Below are 21,930 nucleotides of genomic sequence, written 5' to 3' on the forward strand. Positions count from 1 at the left end.
GGCCATTTAATTCGTCTGCTTTATCCACTCCTTCCCAGAGGCTGGAGCCTCCCAGTCCCCGGTAACAGGGCAGTAGATTGTGGGACCTTGGACCCTTACCTCTGGTGAAAACTACCAAATTTTTTTTGACCAGGGCAAATAACTGTCTCCAGCTAGACCGATCAGATTTCCTACCCTAGAAATTCTGTATTGTGATCTAGACTCAGCATGTGCTGCACAGCAGGGCCATTTTAGAGCACGTAGGATCATGCAGAAGCTCACGTGCAGAAAGGGGTAAAGATACTACGTGCTGGCTGGATGGTCAGCGTGGGTAAGGGAGAGGCGGTGACACGTCTGCCGCCCTGTTCGTTCTTAGTTCCTCATGAGACCTGCCTGTACTTCCGGCGCTGGGTTTCAGGAGAACTACCAGTTTCTTATATTAGTCACCATTTTTACTTACATCAGCTCAAGTCGATTCCATTTCTTAGAATCAAATGAATCCCGTCACATTTATGCGCAAGTCCTTCGGCATTAGGCTCTAATTTCTTTGAATAAAGAAACCATCGCTTGTTTGCCTTTCTGTTTCTCACAGTGACTCACACATAGTTGGTCAACACGTGTCTCGAGAACTGAATGTAACTACAGAAGAAGTAAATGACTTTGGACTTGAATTAGTAGCAATTAGACAGAAGACGTCTAATACTTTTAAGGGTAGAGCGTCGGGGCAGGAAGACAGCGTCTTCGGCTGAACTCGGTTTTGAGGCACAGTTTCTGCGGAAGCCAACCACACACATTCACCCCCACAGTAAGTGCTGTCTTCACGTGAGCTCCTGGTCACAACACAACCTGGCAGAGAAGAGAGAGGAAACCCCAGGCCGGCACAGCACAGCATGTGCTGACTGGCAAACAGTGACCTCAGTTTCTAAAGATCAGTCACTGAGAGCCAGAACCAAACGGCAAGGCGACCAGCACCACGCGCAACAGCACCCCCCGTGAGACGGACGTCCACGGAGAACCTGCCACATTTTATTTCTTAAGACAAATTTTCTCTTTTTCACAAAGATTTTAAAAGGCATATTTCCATAAAAGATAACTTTTAATGACTTTATAGTAAGCAGGTTGAGAAAAGGTTAGCACAGTTTTCCATCTAAGTACTAGAATCCTCAATTTTTTTCAGTTTGAAAAGTATGTGATTAATATCTGTTATGATTTTTAAATAGTCTTTCTTTAGATTCAGCAAATGTCCCTGTTGCTTCAAAGGCCTGGCTCCTTTTTCAGTTATGATTGGACTTTATCCACAAGAAAAGAGTTTTTTATTTTTAATTAAACTTAATTTTTTTACATTAGTTTCAGGTGCACAAAACAACATGCTGATTAGACATCTACACCCCTCACAAGGTGATAACCGCCCCCTAAGTCTACTGCCCCTCTGTGAAGGCTCAGCTGTAACAAAAAGGAACCTGCGAGGCCATTCAAGCAGTAAGAGAGCCTCACACCCTGCAGGTTTCCTGACTACACCCGTACAAGTTGAAAATTAAGGAAGTAGTCCTATCGCGTGTGCACAATGGGACACGACAGAAAGGCAGATAAAAGACAAGGCTGGATTTCCTGCTGTGGTGTGAGAGTCTTTCCAGTGCCAAGCAGACAGACTGTGGTGGGCACAATCAACAGAGGCGAGGTGACACACCCATTATCGGGCCGTGTGAGTTAATGGTGAGAAACTGGCGGGCCTCTGAGAAGGGCTATTCAGGGCTCAAGGGGTTGACGTCATTTTTGGATAGCCAGTTAGGCTTAAAAATGATGACATTCCAATCACACCACTTGAGAGTAAAAAAGAAAGTGCACGTGCTCCTGAGTGGCTCTGAGATCCTATAAATCACCCTGATCGCCATGTCACTGAAAGAGCGGCTCAGGACACGGTTTTTTCAGTTGCATCAGGTGTGACATGCAGATCTGATCTGGCTTGCTTCACTAGGCGTAAGAGGCTAAGGATAGAAAACACCTGATAGAAGCGGCACATTGTAGCCATTCGTTCAGCACTGGCATTCACATCCACAGAACATTCCTGGGGGGTCCATCTGTACAAGTTAGATGACTTGCAACACACAAGTCACCAAACTAGACTAAAAGTGTCAGAACAAACACTTTTCTAGCTTGTGTGCCTTTCTTTTCATTTCCTGTGAAGCATAACATAAAGCAGACACCATCAATAATAAAGAGCTAAAGATTTAGCTGAAACAATATTGCTTTTCTTTCAACGTGAATACCAATTCTAAGAAGAAAATAGGCACAGCATTTGATCAAACAGTTGGGTCGAGCAGTTTCTTCAGATCAAAATAAAGTGGCTATGCAGGACGTTCTGTGACTACATAATCTATATTGTACGTAAGATTGGTTTCCAACAACTTCCACAAAAACATGGTACCCTTTTCCTGCTGACAGTAGGGTAATTTAGTTTTTAATGCCAGAAGTGAAACCTCTGAAGATCAGCACCAAAAAAAAGCACATCATTCAAACATATCTTCATTTTCATATTTAACACATGGGAGACTGGGGTTCCCTGAATATGCCTGGAATTTTCCATATTTTAATACTAGTGTCTGAAAAGAAAGGTCTGATTGTTTGATGTGATGAATTGTTTGCAGTTGACAAGTACAAATGGGATTCGTGACATGACAGAAAATAAGTAGAGGCTCAGCATGCTTATATTTTATGTCAAAAAACAAACAAAAAAAGTAAATGCCTGGCGATTCAAGGAACCTACAGATGACCAGTTGAGGTGGCAGATAAGGGCAATTTCTTAAAAACCAGGACCCATGCTTTAATGAAGAAATAAGAAACTACACAAAAGGAAGGTTTACCTCGAGGCCTGTACCCCGAGTTCTGCCTGCGTCTGTGCTCCGCCCCCCACCCCCACCACCACCTACCCCAGGGCAAAGCTGCTGTCCTCCTTCCAGTCCACGATGCGGCAGATGAACAGGGTGCTGGCGTAATCTTTAGGCCGTGTCACAAAGTCCTGGGGACAGTCCTTGAGAGGCACGTATATCCTAGGTACTCGGTGGTCCGAGGGCGAAAACAGGGCATATTTCCGGAACAGTTCGCTGTTCTTATCAGCCAGGAGTTTGAGGAAGCCCATTGCTGCTCGGGAATGCTTTTTCTCCACGATGTAAACCACCTGCAGACACCAAAGACAGAGTCAGGGCGGCTTATCCACAGGACAGCGCAATAGCTGGGAGAAGCCAGCATGTAGGACGCTGTTTGGTCACCTCGCGGGTCAAAACGAAGTGCCTCTCAGTGAAGCTCGGTGACTAAGTAATCTATATTTTTGTTGTTGGGGGTGCGGGATGAGGTCCCCTGCTACTACATTGCCCCTCCAGGCCTGGAGTCTCTAACTAACTAGCCTGCCTTCCTCTTTTCACCTTTCAGAGTTCTCCTTCAGTTGTCGCTAGTTATTTTCCAGGGTTTAGAGTTGTACTTAGTGGGGAAGAGTAAGGAGAAAGGAGTCTACGCCATCTTGTCTGAACCAGAAGTCCTTGCTTCTTGCTTAAGTATGTGACAGCATGAAAAGTATAGAAAGCAGCTTGACGTTACTTGTGATTCATACATTGGTCGTCACAGAAATGACTTTAGCACAGCTATGTTTCGCATATAAGTGCTGTTTTGCCTTGTAATTTTAGTTTGAATTCATTAAGAAAGTATCAGAAAACCCAAAATCCAGCCAGAGAGAGGGCACCATTGGGGGGCAGTAGCCAATGACAGAACACAAGTTCTGTCTACAGAGCGCTGCCTCTGCTCAGCTCTGACTCAAGTCACTTAAGAATGTGGCCCCATGTTGTCGGGCGTTTTGTTTGATCAAGAGAAGCCAGAAGTCTAACTTTTTTATGTGAACACTCCCATTTTTTTAATGTAAGTTACCAAGTCAAAATTTGAAAATACTGCACAAGTCAAACAAAACACAAATGTGTGAGCCAGAACTCGCCCACAGGCTCTCCATTCAGTATAATCTGCCACACCCAGAGTGCTGCCCGGCTTCTGGTTAGTATTCAAAATGCTTATTAGAATAAAGCGCTAGATAACAGGGCAACGGGGTAACATACACACAATGTGATTTAGAAATTCGTTTGTCACCGCACAGGAGATGCTCTCCTCACTCCCAGGTTATGCCTGCGGCTGAGGCCTCTGGGAGAGGAAGCCCCGTGCCACTGTGTCACTTCATTCTTTGCCCGGACACCGCTTCTGCCACCGCGAGCTGCTAGCTGGGGTTAGCTGTGTTTGATCCCATATCTGAATATGCCACTAGCCCACATGATTAAAAAACAAAATGGGATTATGCAAAACAACAAAAACAGGGTACAAAAGCAAATGTTTTTGTTTCTAATATGATAACGAAATAAAATACTTTGGAAAAACTGAAAAAGACTTTTCGAAAGCATACTTTTGAGTTAGACACGGGCATGCCAACAATAAAAAAACATTGCAGTAAAAAACTATAAAACTCCAGGAGTCCACATTCATACTGCTTCACCAGTACCTAAATTCTCACTCACTTTAATTAACCCACACTGGAAATCCTAACTATCACATTATAAGTGTGGTTTAAGCAGAAAAAGATAATGCAGAACTGCAATAAAAATACCCACATACAAAGAAAAGGCCTTGGCCCTTCATCCAAAGACAGGCGAATGAACATATGCGTATGTGTTTAAAGATAAAAAAAGATTCACTTTTTATGAAACCCTGCTTCCACTGACTTTTCTGATTCACTGACCAACTACAGTCCTGAGTGAATCCATCATCGCATGAGATCTGTGACAGGGAGCTCAGGTGACGGCCATCTGAACAAATAGAGAAAATCTGAAGGCAGTGACCTTTGCTGATCTTTGCAGCGACTTCTCTGGTAAAGCTCTTATGTCCTGTGCCACGGAGGTGCTCTCATCTTTTGTAACTGGGGCACCAACATCCTCTTTCCCTAAATTAAAAAGAGAAAAAAGGGGGAATCCGTTAGATGCATATCTACTGGGCATACAGATCATGGGATTTTTAATTCAGAGCTACAAGGATTCTTGAGTACCATTTACCCCAAACTGTGATTTTTTGGAAACGGGAACCCAGGCCCACAGTGGTTAGGGCACTTGGAAGGTCAATCCCATCACCAAGTTGTATTAACGCGCACACTCAGCAGGCCACAATGTACCTATTTAACGTTATTCATATAATAAGCATCATGCAGGTGCACAGCATAAACTATGTGGAATTAAACTCAAGGGCCCATGTGACAAAATGCCAAAAAACTGGATGTTAAATACTGCCCCTGCTCATAATGCAGAATAGAGAGAGGTTAATGTATTATGCACATCTGCTGAAATAAAACAAAATCAAAATAAATGTTAACTTTTAAAAGTACTTTGGTACCAGCCATAACAAACAAAATGGTGGGAAATAGGTTATATTTATTAAATAAATAAATAAATAAAAACGCCAACCCTGATTTTCCTGGCTTTTCTTACTGACCTTATATAAAGTACTTAAAGTCTTTTAATGTTTAATTTCCTTTCTTAAAAAACTTATAAAACGCACATTCACCCAAGAAACTGAAACCACATCTCCCCAATAAAGAGTCAGGCTCTGTACCAGAAGTATTAAAACCACTCATGAACAAAAGCAGCAAATTACACACTTTCGAACATGTAATATTTTGTATTTTCATATGTTACATTAGATTTCCCTCACACCACAAAATATTCTTAGCCAACTAACTATACTGGAGTTTCTTGATTCTAAGGGTCATGACCAACTCATGTGGGACCCACTCCAATGAGCTAAGAGAGACGTGCACTTATCATTTAGACATCACCAAGGCCAAAATAAAGAAATAAATCCTTTTCGGGACCGGCTGCCTCTTAGCAAAGGCTCAGCTTAAAGCCAGCTTTCACCATGCTGGCCGTCATCTGGCAATGCTGCCATGATCTGACCTCCTGGGGCTTACAATGATCAACTGTTTGCTTTCCCATCTATGCTGAAATATACCTACCATAGTGCCCACTAAAAGCAGAATTCCCATTGTTTTCCAAAAAGAAAAAACTAAGGAAAACTTTCCCATTGTTGATCACCCTGTCCATCAGTAAAAGAGGGACATCATCCAAGCTCATCTTTCATTTTAGACCATAGTCCAGGATTCCCACCAAATCATCAGATGCTTCCGGAACAACATCTCTCATACTCTTATGGAGAAAATAAATCACACAAGTTGTCAATCTGTTCTGTAGCATATTTGCCAGTGTTCTGCAGAACAAGGCAATCCAGGAAAGATGGGGAGGCTGGAATGACCATGAACAAGTACCCTCTACTGAGATATCTCAGTTTTTGGTCTCAAGAGCTGGCCGTCACTACAGGGCAGTGAGGGTTTTTCCAGGGCATCCCAAATTTTGGGCATACACCTTTCTGCGATGGTCACCGATGGCTCCATCTTCTGACTGTTGCTGTAAATTCTATCCCAACAACAAGCAAGTCTTCAGTTCCAAAGATTATGCCAGGTTGTATACAAAGAAAGAGGGCAAGCCATGGCAGTGGGCCCAATCATGCTTTTGAGATATCACACCTTAACATCACCTTTTCAGGTTCTGTGTTATAAGGCTGTCCTGGCAGAAATAAGGCTTTGTTCAGACACAGACGCATTTTGGAGTTGAACTAACAAATTAAACTTAAGTTTACAGCCCTGGGTGTGAGCATCACAGGTATGTTCAATAAGTGTGAAGAAACAATGCCAGGTTAGAAAGGTGGACCACCTTAATAGGTTTCCCACAACTACATCTCACCACACTGAATACAAAGTTGCCAATTTATGAGAGAATCTACTGCACTGTTTAATCACAAGATCACTTATTTATTCACTTATTCCATGTGTATTTACTGAGCACGGGGCATTGAGGATTCAGCGGTGAATAAAAGAAATACAATGCCAGCCCTTCTGGAACATATACCTTAATGTGGGAGTAACAGTCAATAAGCAATCAATAAACACAAAGTTACAAATTGTGATCCATGCTGGGAAGGAAAGAACGGTCCCTCAGGAAGACGAGGCGAGGACATATGATTTCGATTGAGAGGTCAAGGTCCTGTGTGGAAGCGGCATTTAAGCTGTGACATGAGGATGGTGTACGCAGGAGTGAAGAAAGGGACCCGAGGGCGGGGAATGGCACCAGGGAAGGGGCGGAGGTGGGAGGTGCTGGGCACAGTCGAGGAACAGAAAGAAGACCATGTGGCTGCTGGAGCGCAGTGGGCAAGAATGGGCATGACAAGAGAAGAGGATGAACAGCACACAGGAGTCAAGTCAGGCGGGATCTTTGAGCAACGGGAAGCTGGCTCAGAATTCTGTGCAGAACGTGACACTGCGCAAGGTGAGGTCAGAGCAGGCTGGTACCAGTTAAGAGCCACTGCACAAGTCCAGACATGGGAGGACAGCGCTCAGATGCAGGACCTGGAGATAGAATGAAAAGCATCAGTTGAAGACCTATTTTGGAGTTGAACTACCAGACTTTGGTGTTAATTAGATATGCGAGTTTAGGATTGTTAGATGTGAGAAGCGAAGGACTATTTCCAGCTTTCCAGCATCATTACCGGCACAGGAAAAGACGAGAGAAGGAGGTGAAAATCAAGAGTTCTGTTTCGGAGTTGGTTCTATTGGAGTGGCCACCTGCGAAACCTTGGAGCGGTAATGCGGGAAAGCAGTTCAACGTGAAGGTCTGGAACACAAAAGGAGAGATCTGGGCTGTGGTTTTAAACCAAGTTTCATGCTAAGCACTTTCAAATTAATTCTTTCAAGCCAAAGCCGCAGAGAAGAGCTCAAACCCATGTCCGTTCAACGACTAAGTTTAGGAAGCTGCTATGTGCTTGAGTAAGAAGTAATGTGCTGCCGCTGTCACTGCTAAGGAAGACAAAATTCACTGAGGAAGTGACTTGGGGCTTGAACGATGTACAGAGGACCTGAAGAGGGAGAAGGAAGTTAAGGGGTGTTCAGGGAAAGGCCAGCGTTTCTGCAAAGGCCCAGAGCTGGGAAAGCGCCTGACACCGTCAAGGCCTAGTAAGAGGTGTATTGTAGCGACTAACACGTTGAGGACACAAGGGATGGGCGGGAAGGGGCCGGGACGGGAGAGGAGCAAGGCTGGCAGAGAGGTGGGACAGGTCCTGTGGCAGAGACTGCAGTTACTACCCAATTATCTCTTCTCTTCTTTCCTAGTAACCAGAACTCCAATTTTTAGCTGGACATACTAGCTAACAGACTATATTCCTCAGGCTTCTTGTAACGAAGCATAGCCTATATGTCTCATTTTAGCCAATCAGATGCAGGTTACAGTGTTGTAAGTTACTTCCAAGAAGTGTCCTCACAGGACAGAGGACAGACCTTCCCTCTTTCTTCCTTCTTGCCGGCTAGAATGTGGATGTGATGGCTGGGCCTCAAGTACGTACTCGTCTCGGTCCTAGAGGCCACAGGACAAGGGTGCTTTCCATATGCAGCGCAGCACAACGGAATGGGCCGAAGGCTAGAACTATCCCACAAGCCCTGGCCTGCTTGCCTCTGGCCTTTTTTTTATGTGAGATAGAAATAAACTTCTTTCTTGTTTAAGCCACTGGTATTTTAGGATTTAGGGCCTTTCTCAGCAGAACATACGTTCTGTCATACAGATCCAGATGATGAAACTGACAAGTTTGGACACTACCCTAGAAAGTATTAAAGGCAAGGGACACATAGGTTTCAAGGCTATGAATCTGGCAACACTCGGTAGTAGAGAGGCAATTATAGTAGCAGAGGTTTAGGAAGCTGGGGTCACGGTCCAGGTGAGACAATCAGAATCTGAATTAAGACAACGGCAGTGAGAGAGAACAGAGGCAAGATTTGAGAGAGATTTCTGAGAAGGATGCTGCCACGTGTGTGTCCATCACTATGAATGACTTAGTATACGAAAAATGGCCTGAAATTTAAAGAGCTTTGACTTGAACATCAGGAAGAATTCCACTACAGAACAATAACTCCATGATGAAATTACTAGACTGGGCAGAGCAGCTGGCAGAGCTCAACAGGGTAAAGGTGACGCGTCCTCACAGCCTCAGCTTTGCCATACCAAAGGCATTCCCTTTTAAAAGTTCAAGAAATTCTAGAAAGAACTGATTACCACAATTCTTCATCTAAAAGAATTTTCTGAAAACTAGACAGGCTATTAATAAAAGTGTTCATTATTTTCCCCCAAGACACACTCTAGGAAGAAAAGTCCACTGAGATCCTAATCTTTTCCTACAGATTATTTTTTAAATGTTTAAAACTTCTATTTTAAACATTTAAAAAATAAAATGTCATTGCCACTTACATATATCAAGTGCAAACCCAACACCTTGTTTTGGTAAAAACAATGACCCGGATTTGGCCTTCTCATACGTAAACAGACTGACAAGTCTGATGATTCTCAACACTTCACAAACACATCAAAAGGTTTTCAGATGATTAGACTGTGATGTTAAGTGGGGACAATGTGAAGAGAAAAGGAACTGGGCAAAAAGGTGTTTCAACCTATCCAATGAAGAGAGTGACAAACTCTGACAAATCCAAGCGTTTTCCATTTCGGCATGAAGGACTAGAAAAATTTCCAATTTCCAATGAGAACTCAAGGAAAACCACAATTGTTTAAATAAACAAAAATATTTTCCTTCCAATCTCTCAAAATCAATCAACCAGGAAAACAACTTTGATGGGCCCCTCATTCCGGTGAAATGTAGAAATGACGACACAAGTCGTCACGGGGCAGGTGAATGTTCATGTTATAACCATTTGCTGTGTTGCAAGTTTGCCAGGCAGAGTCAGTGAGGGTGACTGTTCTGGGACCCCACATCCAGCTCTGCCAGGGCCAAGGCACAGGGGCACCCATGAAATCTCTTCTTTAAAAAATCCCCATTCTGAAATAAAGCTAATGAAATTGTGTGCTGCCAGAGAGTGTCACCTCATTTGATCCACACCACAACTTCCTCCTATAGTTTCGCCAAGGAAATGGGAGCAATGACAGGCAGAGCCAGTCAATGACAACATGCAGGGACCCTGGTGCTGGCCGTGATGACCTGTTCTCCACACACACAAGAAATCAGAGCAAGAACCATGGGAAGAGCCATGAAAACCTACACCAAGATACTGTGTAAGTGGTGATGGTCCCCCCTGAAATGCTGGAGTTGACCTAGTGAAGGTCCTGAGTGTCTACAGATTGCCAGGCACTGCAAATGACCCTCTGTCCTCAGAGAGCTCGTGTACTAGAAATGAGACAAAGATAAACACAAACATTGAAAGTACTTGTTGTTGATGACAGCTGACAAGCAGTGTACCCAAAGGCAGTAAGAAGGGAGCCAGGCAGTCTGCCAGGGAAGCCCCAAGCTGCAAATGGGAAGGCTGAGTGAGAGCTGGCTCGAGGGCTGGGGAGCATTCCAGGACGGGGGAGGAGCACACGCAAAGGTACACCATCAAGAGTAAACCAAGGAGGAGGAGGGTTTGTGTGTTTAAACAAGCTGCAGGTACCAGAACACGAAAGGCCTCAGATGCTGAAGAGTATGTCTTTTATATTTTAGGGATGGAAAGCCATTGAAAATTTTGAGCATAACAGGATTAGAATTAGATTTGATGAGAAGTCAATGGTCAATCTGTTGCTCCTTTGAAAATAAGGAGCAATAGACTGACCATTTTCTTGGCTTGGTTTTCTATAGTTTCATTTTGATGTATCTAAGTTTAAATTTTTTTTTTAATTCTATTTGCAATCACTGGTCTTCTTAAATCTGTGGTTTGGTATCTAAACTGTTATGGAAAATCTACTCTCATCTCCTAGCACTCTAATTAAACTTAGACTTTCTCACTCTTCTCTAGGTCTCTTACCCTCTCCCTCTGTGATATCTGTCTATTTGTTTCTCCATACTATGGATAATTTTTTTCTTACATGGAGTGCCCTGGCACAAAGGACGTGAACTAAAATTGTTAGATTCTATTAATGTTGTTCCTGCCATTGGCTCTTGCAGTAAGGTTTGCTAGTCTGGGTACAACGTGTATACTGGACAATGGCTATATTACAAAATGGGTCACATCTGATCATCTGTAAAATGTAACCTATCTTACAGAGTTGATGGGAAGATGAAATGAAATTAATGTGCATAAAGGAGCTATGGTGGCTAGAATACAGCAAGCACTCAATAACTGCTACACACACACACACACACACACACACACACCCATGCTCTTCTGTATGTTTGGTGCATCCTGTGCAAAGCAAGCAGAGGCAAGAGATGGTGCTATCTAGGCAGAAGCCAGGTCGACATTAAAAAGTCTGGATTTTTCCCAAAGGCAATGGACAGCTTTAGAAGACGGCAGGACAATAACATGATTCACGCTCTAAGCAGCTCACACTGGTTGCTGTATGGGGAACAGATTTAGGAGAAGTGAGACTGGAGGCAAAAAGGCCAGTTAACAGGTATCTGTGGTAAATCAGACCAGTGGCAGAGGGGATGGAGGGTTCTGGATAGAGAGGTACCGTGTTTCCCCGAAAATAAGACCTAGCTGAACAATCAGCTCTAATGTATCTTTTGGAGCAAAAATTAATATAAGATCTGGTATTATATTATATTAATTTTCAATAAGACATTAATTTAATGTCTTATATTAATTTTTGCTCCAAAAGATGCATTAGAGTTGACTGTTTGGCTAGGTCTTATTTTCGGGGAAACATGATATGTAGAAGGCAAACTGACAAGATTAGTTAGATGCTAGTGGGGAACTGGAGATGGGGGAGGTTATATGGATAGAGTAAGAAAGGCGAAAAACTGCCTCATTTCCTTATATCAGAAGTTCTCGAAGTAAGTTCCTTGACCAGGAGCCTCAAGACATCACCTGGAAACTCTTAGGACGGTAAAATCTCAGGCCCCAGCCAGACCTACTGACTCAGAACCTTGGGGGCTAGGGCCCAGCAGCCTGCTGGACAAGGCCTCCAGGACACTCTGATTCTGATTCACTCTAAAATGGAAGAGCCATTGCTACAGACAAATGAGCCATGAGCTAGCACAGGAAGAGCGTGGTCAGGCAATCGAAGAGGGTGTACGTTCAGCTGGGACTTAGCGAGTCTGCGGTGTCTGGCGCTTAAGAGAGAGGTGTAGGCTGGAGACAGACACAAGGGCGTCATGTGTGTATCTAGGACAAATGAAGAAGTGGACCTGCTCCCTCAGAAATGGCTCAGAATGAGAAGGGAAGCAAGTCCAGGGCAGAACAGTGAGGAACACCAACATTTAAGAAAACACAAGTTTAATAGAAAAGTTTGCAAGGAGACTGAGTCATGGTCAGAGATAAGAGAAAAATCAGACTAATGTGAGAAAAATCAGGCTGAAATCAGAGAAGTCAAAGAAAGCAAGTGTTTCAATAGGGAAAGCCTGGTCAGCAGTGTGGCCGTAGTGACAAGGTCACAGGCAACACTAGAGAGACTAATTTTAAAGAAGGAAATGGGGTGAAGTCAGAATGCAGAGCGTGGGGAATTGAGTGGGAGGTGGGCTGCGGAGATGAGGGTGTGGGAAGGTTCCGGAAGTCTGTCTGTGAAGGAATGGAATAATCCAGGGAGGGAGCTCTAGAGGGAGAGAGAAATCACCACATAGTGCTTACTATTTTATTTTTTTAAGATAAGGGAGGCTGGAACATGGTTCACTGCTGATGGGAACGAACCACAAAAGAAGGTGTGGTCGAAGAGGGCACCATTAAGGAAGGGAGACGTCCCCGGGCAGGAAGGGATGGGATCCAGAACCCAAGGGAAAGGATTAACCTCAGGCAGAAGGACAGAGAGATGCCAACTTCATTGTATTAAAATAAATAGAGGAGGGGATGAGTCTAGACACAAGCCATTTGTAAGTATGGTGGCTGAAAGCTGAGGGAGCAGCTTTTGTTTTCTCTGAAACATAGCAGCCAAACTCATCTGTCGAGAAGTGCTAGGGAAGGTGCAGCACACACGCAACATCCAGAGCTGGGTTCCACAATTCCAGGCGAGGATCAAATGCAAGTGGCATCTCCAAACAGCAGCCTGCATGTGGCAGGCACTATTGGGTGATTTACACACACTACCACATTTAATATTCTCCAACAATCCAATGAAATAGGCACGTAGCATCATGCCAATTTTAGAGATAAGGGAAATGAGGCTCACAAAGGTCAAAGAACATGCCTGCCCGTGGGTACCAGCTAGGAAGTGGCAAGGGCAGGATTCAAACCTAAGTCTCACGAATGCCAGCACCTCATCCTCTTCCTGTGGTGCCACTCAACCTTCAGAATCTGAACAGGACTGATGGAAGTAACAACGGAAAAGAATACACGGTTTTGGAGAGGTTTGCCCGAGTGATAAGATACCAGGTAAAGTCAATCAACTCTGTTTTGAGCCCATTTAGAGTTTGGGGTGACAATGAAATATAAATATGATGATGTCCTACCAAAGCTGGAGGTATGGTTCTACCTCTTGGGACAGAGGGTAGGAAAATCAATGAGATGATGACATTGTCTGAGAGTAGACAGAGGAGTAGAGACTGGGGAAAGAAAGACTTAACATATTAAGAGTAATAGGATGAAGAAATGAAGGAAAAGGAAGCTAACACTCAAGCCTTAAGAGGGGAAAACAAAAGCCCTTCGCCACCCAAGTTTCCTGCATTGTTCTAATTTACAGACAATTAAGAAAGGAAGTCCTGTTTGCGGCAGGAGTTGGTCACACACCTCACACCTCACCCCTCAGGCCAACCATGGAGGTGCCTTGAGGTTCCTGAGTCGAAGCCCAGACCTGGAGCGCGTGGCTTTCAGGCCCAAACCTGACTCCCTCACGGGGTCATCTGATTCCCATTCCCAGCTGTGAACTGTATTAATTACATCATCAACACTCTCCTGCTTTTCTCGGAGCTCTCTTTGCTCCAAATCTTTCTCTTGCCCAGGAGAAAGTACTTTTAAATTTCTCTCTACTGAAGCTTTAATTGGCTTTCAGCCTCCTGGCTCCCAAAAGACCCAACATGTAGGCACACACACTTACGTGCTTGCCTCTACAGCTGGCTTTAACGTTCTAATTCTGCGGCTTTCCCAGCAGATGGATGATGCCTGCAAGTTTAAGGTGACTTCCACGAGTTCTTCTTAAAGGGCCACGCTTCACATCTTAGTGTCATGTGACCATTTCACACCAGATACAGTGTTCACGTGTACTTTTTAAAGAAACACGCATTTCTTTACCTGCCTTCTAAGGACTAGCTATCCATCAAAACTCCAAAAAATGAAGAAGACGCCAGGCTATCTTACAGAGTTAATTAGACAATGGCCTCAAAGCTTGGGAAACTAGACTACATGAGTTTTGCTGTGGTTTGACTCTACAATCCCACATATACCAAACACGTATTACATCTCTCCTATGTTCCAAGCCTCTTAGGCACATGCAATATTTCATCCTATGGAGCACCTCCAACAGAGATCATAAGATCCAGCCCACTGTTTGGGCAAAAGGGAAAGAACAAAAACAGTGCTTCTCCAAGAGCCGGTCCTCCCTATCAGTTCATTTGCTGTGACCTAATTATAACAGGACCACAAAGTGATCATTACCAGGCAAAAGAAAACAGTTTAAAGAAGTTGACTTTCATAGATGGCATCATTTCTGAGATCCCTCAGGCCCTCTAGGAAACAGAACAATACAACACTCAAAAACAGCTAATGTTTGAAGCATCTTTGATGGAAAATGCTTCTCCTTAATAAGGTAACAAGTCTAGCTCTTCTAGCCAGGTTATACAGACATGGATGAGTCATTGTTTTAGATGCCAAATTGGCAAATCTGAAGGTTTTATAATGGATCCTGTGTGGCTGGTGTGGAGAAAAAGGATTCAGGTGTGAAATAAGAGAGTGACTCGTTTGGTCCTTCTTCAGTTTCAGAAAAGGGAAAGAAGGGGAGTCTTTTACAGAACACTTGCTAAATACAAGACTCTGTTCTGGCAGTTGCAAGTGGGTGAAGGAAAAGCAAAAGCTAGATGAGGGAAATAAAAAAAATATTCAACCATAATAATATCAGTCATGGCACATAAACTGCAACAACAACAACAACAAAAGTAGCTATGAAGAAGAGTCACAGAAGAGCACACATTTAGTTGAAAGAAATAAACAAAGGCTTGTGGAGGAAGCACCTTGTGGTGAGCAGACTCTAAGACGGCCCCCGACGATCCCCTCACCTCCTAGTCTTCATACCCTTGTATAATCCCCTCCCGTAAGAGTGCTGAAAGGATGTGTGTCTTGCTTCTAACCAACAGAATGTGGCAGATGACAGGATGTCACTTCCATGATTAGGGAACATAAGACTGTAACTTCCATCTTGACAGCAGACTCTCCCTTGCTGGATCTGCTGAAGCCAGTGCCATACAGAGGCCCATGCAGCATGGAGCTGAGGGCAGCCTCCGGCCAGCAGCCAGCAAAGAATCAAGTCCTCGGTCCAAAAGCCCTCTAGGAACTGCATCTGGCCCACAACCACACACGCCTAGAAACGGCTCCCTCCCCAGTCGGGCCTTCAGATGAGAGACACCCTGAGGGCAGCCTCATAAGAAGCAAAGGACCGAGCTGAGCCATGTCCAGATTCCTGACTAAAAGGAAGCCTTCTTTCCTTCCTCTACGCACTCTTCGGACACCAAATGTATGGGTTTTCCACACCAAGCAATTCTCCAATTTTCTGTGGACACCATCTGGGTGTCTTAAAATTTAATTCAATTCTCACACTAACGACCCAGGGTTAGCACAGACCCCACAGGTTAAGGCTCAGTCCCACAAGACTGCCAGTCTCCCCACTTCACAAACCAAATGCAAGTGGTGGGTCTCTAGGTTACCCACACGTCTCTCTGAGCTGGCTACAAATCAGGGTGGGGGCTCTGATGACCCCCCTCCTTAGGTTCGATGATTTGTTATAACAGCTCATAGAACTCAGGGCAACATATAATTTACATTTACCAGTTTAGTACAGAGAACATAATAAAAGATACAGATGAACAGCTAGATGAAGAGACACATAGGGTGAGGTGCTGAAGGATCCTGAGGGCAGGAGCTTCTGTCCCCGTGGAGTCGGGTGCACCACTGTTCCGGCACGTGGATGAATTCACCAACCCAGAAGCTCTCCAAAGTCTGTAGTTCAGAATTTTTACAAAATCATGTAGGCATGATCAGTTATGAACTCAATCTGCAGCCCTTTCCTCCTCCTGGAGAATGGAGGGGGGGCTGGAAATTTCCACCCTCCAGTCACGGCTTGGTCTTTCAGGCGACCAGCTCCCATCCTGAAGCTATCGAGGCGTCCACTAAGGTGTGCCTAGGACTCAGGAAACGACGAAGGTCTTAGGAGCTCTGCGTCAGGAACCGGAAGCAGAGGCAAATATGACAGTTGACACTTGAAGTCTGGAGGAATTTTCACAGGAGGAGATGAGGAGTTAGGCAGCATCACGGCAGAAGAGAGGAGGCACAGATGCAGAAAGGCAGAAGAGGGAAGGGAACGCTAGGAACAATACAAAGTCCAGTTCGGCTGGACCTAAGGTCTGAATGGGCAGGTGCACGAACGAGGACTGGAGAGGCAGGCAGGAGAGCCCTGGCAGGAAGGACAGCCACAGAGAGCAGTTAGAGCTCATCTCTGGCATCGTGGGGTCTGAGAACCTCTGCAGGAAGATTCACTTGACACTTGTTGCCTCAAGAGGCAATAAGCTTCACAAAATGATTTGGAAAGGGCTCATAATAGAATGCTATGCTTTCTCCTTTTTAAGATCCTTTCCCTTCCATTATCTCACTTGGTTTATGCAAGAACCTACGAAGAAGTCAAGACAAGTATTTATTCTGAAGGCTTGTTTTACAAGTAAGGAATATGAAGCACAAAGAGGCAAGCATAACTGGCAAAAGCTCTTGTTCAGTACTTTTTTTTCCTATTAAGAGTGTAGCCACATTTTGTTGGATCTCCCATTCCTGGTCGACATGCAAACAGGCTAGCCAGACAGGTCTGGATTCTGGCCCCTATGCACCAGGGTAGTGGGCCCAAAGAGCATTTGTATCTGGAATAGTAGGTGCAATGAGGCTGAGGTGTGCTGCAGAGTCAGGAGTGGAGCAGTCTAAACTGCAGAAGGTGGTCTCAAAGGGGCTTTGAAATAAGAAGGGTCACAATGAGCGTCAGAGCCAAAGTCAAGCCTACCGAGTTCATACTTGATTGCTGCTTCTAGCTCAAGTGAGTCAGAGCTGAGGAGACTGGCCAAATGGGGCATCTAATGGAGAGCAGAGATGAGACTTCGTTGTGCAGCTGACTTGTCACTCGGGAGGCTACTGACAGGGTGTGCAGGGGTGGGAGGCTGGTTCCACTTAAAGGGATAACTCGGTCATTTCTTAGCTTTTTTTTTTTTTAAACTAATGTCAGGAACAATTTTCTACTGTAAAAGGTTAGATAAGATCTGTCCTTAATGGTGGACATGCTATTCCCAGAGTAGGACAGCTGTCAGTTCCCTCTCCCCAGCTCTGTTGTGTTTTTTTTTTTTTCCCAACAGGCTTAGTTGGAATCTTTAACAGCGTTTTGTAAATCTCAACATTACTCTATTCGCCAGGCAAAGATTTCCCTGACATGTTTCTGGGCGACTTGAAAAACCTAGCCAGTAATTCTTAAGGAAGAACGGCCATAACTTAGAGTGATCCAAAGAGGAATCCAATGGCAGGGAGCGGAATCTGTAGGCAGCCACCTGTGCAGAGTGCCAATGAAAGGGTCTCTAACAAAGCGAAAAAAAATAAGTAATTACATGAAACCTTAAGGAGGCAGATTACACACTTAAAATTACAAAACAGGCTTCACCGCTCAACTGAACCAACCTGGAATTTGCCGACCAAACGGATGAATCAGGAAGACCTACTTGACTGGGCCTTTCCTTCTTGGAGTCTGAAGACTAACTTCACAGCCGACAGCGCTCAGAATCCCAGGCAGACAGAAGTGGGAGGAAGACATCAACCGTCCCCATTTGCAGCTGATTCTATTTCCCAGTTCAATAAAAACCAAACTGAACTTTTCTCTCGCAATCTATTCTTCCAAAGCAATGGTTAAATGCAAAAAAGAGAGGGGCCGTCCCTGAACAATGGTTGATTTTAAATAATCATAATAATTAGTCTTTTAAAATCAAAATCATCTTCAGTCATTTGAAAGGCATTCCTTCATTTCTTGAAAATACTCATCACTTTCTTCTGAGTTCTACACACTTTTTGTTACCTCTTATACAAGGCTCTCAAAATCATCAGAGCTACTACCCAGACCCCGTCCTCGCCCCTGAGTTTTCCCCTTCTACCAGCTTGTGCCTTGGTGTTATCAGACAATGACTATTTCAGGTAATTCCAGCCACAAGCCACGGACTCGATGTCATCGATTTCCCATAGCTTCACTTGACCATGTTCAGACCTGTAACTCTCACCATCCCTCCTTTGGGTCTACACTTCTATTTCCAACCTCCTATTGGATGTCATGACCTGAATGTTCCCCGTGTTTAACTCAAATTCAACCTCTGATCAGAACCCGAACTCACAGTCCTTCTTACCCCGTGTCTTCTTTTTCTCCTTTAAGAATGTCAGCACCTGTGCAGTTGCTAACCTAGATGTCAGGCTAATCTCATTCTTGAATGCTCCACTGCTTTAAGTCTCATATCTGATCTGCCATCTCTGTCAATTCTAGTTCCGAAATACCTTCCTCATCTAACCATTTCACATGCCAGCTGCCACTGCTCTGTCAGGTCTTCAAGAGGCTCTGGTCCTGACTAGTCCCATGTCATGCCCAATGCCTGCCCTCTTTCTAACAACCAGCCTCCTCTCCTTAACAACTGTGGGTGACTCCCCACTCCCCAGATCTCTTAGCAGCCACAGAGAACTGGGCAAAACCTCACCTACTCTACTAGCCTCCTCTCCAGACTCCCCGTCGTGCACCTGCACGATTTCCATTGTAGGTATTACTCTACCTATCTACCTCGTGCCCCCATTCACACCAAAAGTATTTTTCACCCTTTTGTACTTGCCAAACCCTACTCATCCTTCAAGGCCCAGAGAACAATTGTCTTTTTTTCTCTCCCTCTTCTCCCCGCTCCTGTCACCACCTCCCCCTTCCTCTCCGTATGGTTCTTCCCTTCCTTTGCAAACCTGTTCTTCTTCTCTGTATGTGGTTACTAACAGCCTCTGTCCCCGAATGCCTGTCTCCAGTCCTCACTCCACATGACATTTTAGCTTCAGAGTCCTAAGGCTGTGCAGAAAAACAATCTAACGGGTCACTGGCCCCCAATGCGCTCATGGTCCTTGGGTCAGGAGTCTGCGCATGGCTAACCAAGGCCCAGGGCAGGGGCAGATCGCCTGTACCGCTTTAACAAAGGCAATTCCCACTGACGGGGACTAAGGCAGGCAAGACCCAGACACATGCCTATTATTCTGTCTCCGCTCATAGACTAATCTCACCTCGAAGACAAGCATCTAGATTTTACCTTTTTTCCCCTTTTCCGCCTCCTTCCCACCCCCACTCCGTTCAAGCCATTGTTCCTCAGTCTAGTTGTATAGGACACAGCTCCCTGGCCCATGCTGGTGTTATGAGCCTTGTGCTCCCCCGGCTGAGGCAGTCGGTCGCCAGTCACCGTGGCAGCACACAGAGGCCCACGGCAGCTCACGCCAACCTCTGGCTGCTCACGGCAGCCCAGCTCCAGGGAGAGCCGGTGTTCACAATCTTAGCTAAAGAGGGCGCAGCTCACTGGCCCATGTGGGAATCGAACCAGCGACCTTGGTGTTAAGAGCACGGCGCTCCAACCACCAGAGCTACCAGGTCAGCCCTAGATTTTTACTCTTTATTCATGTTTCTTTTCCCAGAAAGTAGCATAATGCCTGGCATGTCATGCCCTCTATATTCGTTTGGATACTCTTAATTGAGATGACAGAACATTCAACACAAACTGACTTATATACCAAAGGTGACTCATTGGCCCATGCAGTCATAAGTCCAAAGGTAAGGCAGGCTTCAGGGTCACTTGATCCAGGACCCAGTAATGGCTAGAGGGGCCCAGATTTTTTCCTAGTTCTCCACTCTTCTATCCACAAAACTTAGCAAGTCATAGAATAGCTGCCAATAGCAATTAGGGATACTGTTTCCTGTTCAGATCCATCAGGAAACTACTTACACCCTAGCAGTCACCCAAATTAGACTGCTTTAGGTCATGCGCCTATGGGAAGAGGAAACGGTATGAAGCTACAATGTCCAACAGAGCAGTCACAAGCTATGTGTAGCTATTTAAAATACAACTAACTAAAATGAAATACAACTAAAATTTCAGTGTCTCAGTCACACTAACCTCATTTCAAGTACTCAACAGCCACATGTGGCTAGTGGCTGAAGTGCTGGACAGTACAAATTAGAACATTCCCATTGCGGCAGAAAGTTCTATTGGCATAAGATAACAAAGTATACCAGGCAACTGATATAAGACAAACAAGACTCAGCTCAGCAGTTGGGGTCAACTTTGCCCAAAGTACAAGGAATTGGGGAAGGAACAGATGTCCAGATGAAAATCTGGGTACATACGGGGAAAAGAAAGGGGGAAACAGACAGAAGGTGGGCAATGAACAATGTCCAACATATTCTTATAAAAAGATATTCAACCGATCTGGCATGATTTACTCAAAAAAATATGACCCATACGTAGAAATTGTCTGTTGTTATAAGTATAAGGCATTTTTTGTTTTTTTTACGAACTAACTTCCTTCGGGACACTGGATAAGCCAAGTCATTTCTCTGAGCCTCAGCTTTCTCGTCTGTAAAACAAAAGGGATGAACTAGATCAGTTGTTTCTGACCTTTTAATCACAGATTTTTTTATAGTACATTTTAAAACTTAATTTTTGCCCAATATCTCACACTTTGAAGTATTTTTAGTAACTTAACTGCACTGAAAATTAATTTGCTATCCTGTGTTTTTTTTTTATTGAAAACATGTAACTGTTAATTAGAGCTTCTGATCAGCACAAAAAAGTCAATGTTACCACGGTGGGCTGGCATCATTTGAATCAAAAGTGAAGTAAGTTGACTTTGCAGTCGTACTGAAAGCAAATTTACTATTTTCATTTAGTGTTATGAAATATATTTATAACTAACGTAAAGTGCTCCACCGCCAGCCCCTATGGGCAGACCATCACATGTCAAGAAGAATACATGGTATTGTAGGACCTGTGTAGGTTCAGAAAGATAATGGAACTTGTAAACAGTTATGACGCTTGTCACTAGCATGGACCAGCCCAACTTGGAAAGCACCAGAAAGGGAAATGAGTGGATGTACTGGGAAGCAAGATTCCAAGGGTGACTGACAATCTAGAGAGCAAAGGAAAGAAAATAAGGAGAAAATGATACCATCACACAAAGATGTTGATCCTCCCTTTTCATTACGAGTAAGCCCAAGAAAAATGGATTATTAAATGACCCAGGGAGCCAAGTATAAAGTTAAAAGAGGACAGCAAGCAAGAGAATCAGGAGTGCCATTCTGAAAAGGGTGCTAGAAGAGCCACAGGGAGGGTGGTTCCAGACACCTTCAAGTCTTCATTCACCTCCACCGAAGAGAAGGGCAGGCACACCTAGTGACTGACATGCTAGAGGCCTGGGAACTCCCATTTCCAGATAAGAGTGTGAATAAGGTTCACTAGTATTTCCTTTTATTTAAATTTCTGTTCCAATCATTTTGTGTTAAAAGCGCTAGCAAGAAGGCTGACAGGCATGTCTATTCCTAGGTGCTTTATTTATTCTATAAAATAACCTACTTGTAATGTTAGAAAAAATATTCTGAAACACAAGCCTCCTAGGTCTGCTGATACATCAAAGAGAAATTAGGTAAGTAGGTAAGAGTGACTCCATGATTAAAAAATGGGAAGAGGAGG

At 44.3% G+C, this 21,930-nt stretch overlaps 1 protein-coding gene across 2 annotated transcripts in view; it reads right to left on the reverse strand.

The window, feature by feature from the left end:
* The window catches only part of DIS3L2 (DIS3 like 3'-5' exoribonuclease 2), a 301,104-nt gene that overhangs the window by 171,966 nt on the left and 107,208 nt on the right, over positions 1-21,930 (reverse strand). For both annotated transcript variants that reach the window (XM_033112550.1, XM_033112549.1), the window contains 2 exons: positions 4,848-4,948; positions 2,907-3,154 (listed from right to left, as the gene is read on the reverse strand). In XM_033112550.1, coding sequence (XP_032968441.1) covers positions 2,907-3,154; positions 4,848-4,948 — 349 coding nt within the window. The remainder of the gene's footprint in view (positions 1-2,906; positions 3,155-4,847; positions 4,949-21,930) is intronic.

The sequence above is a fragment of the Rhinolophus ferrumequinum genome, chromosome 8 (genome assembly GCF_004115265.2).
Source record: "Rhinolophus ferrumequinum isolate MPI-CBG mRhiFer1 chromosome 8, mRhiFer1_v1.p, whole genome shotgun sequence".
In the NCBI taxonomy this organism is placed as follows: domain Eukaryota; kingdom Metazoa; phylum Chordata; class Mammalia; order Chiroptera; family Rhinolophidae; genus Rhinolophus; species Rhinolophus ferrumequinum.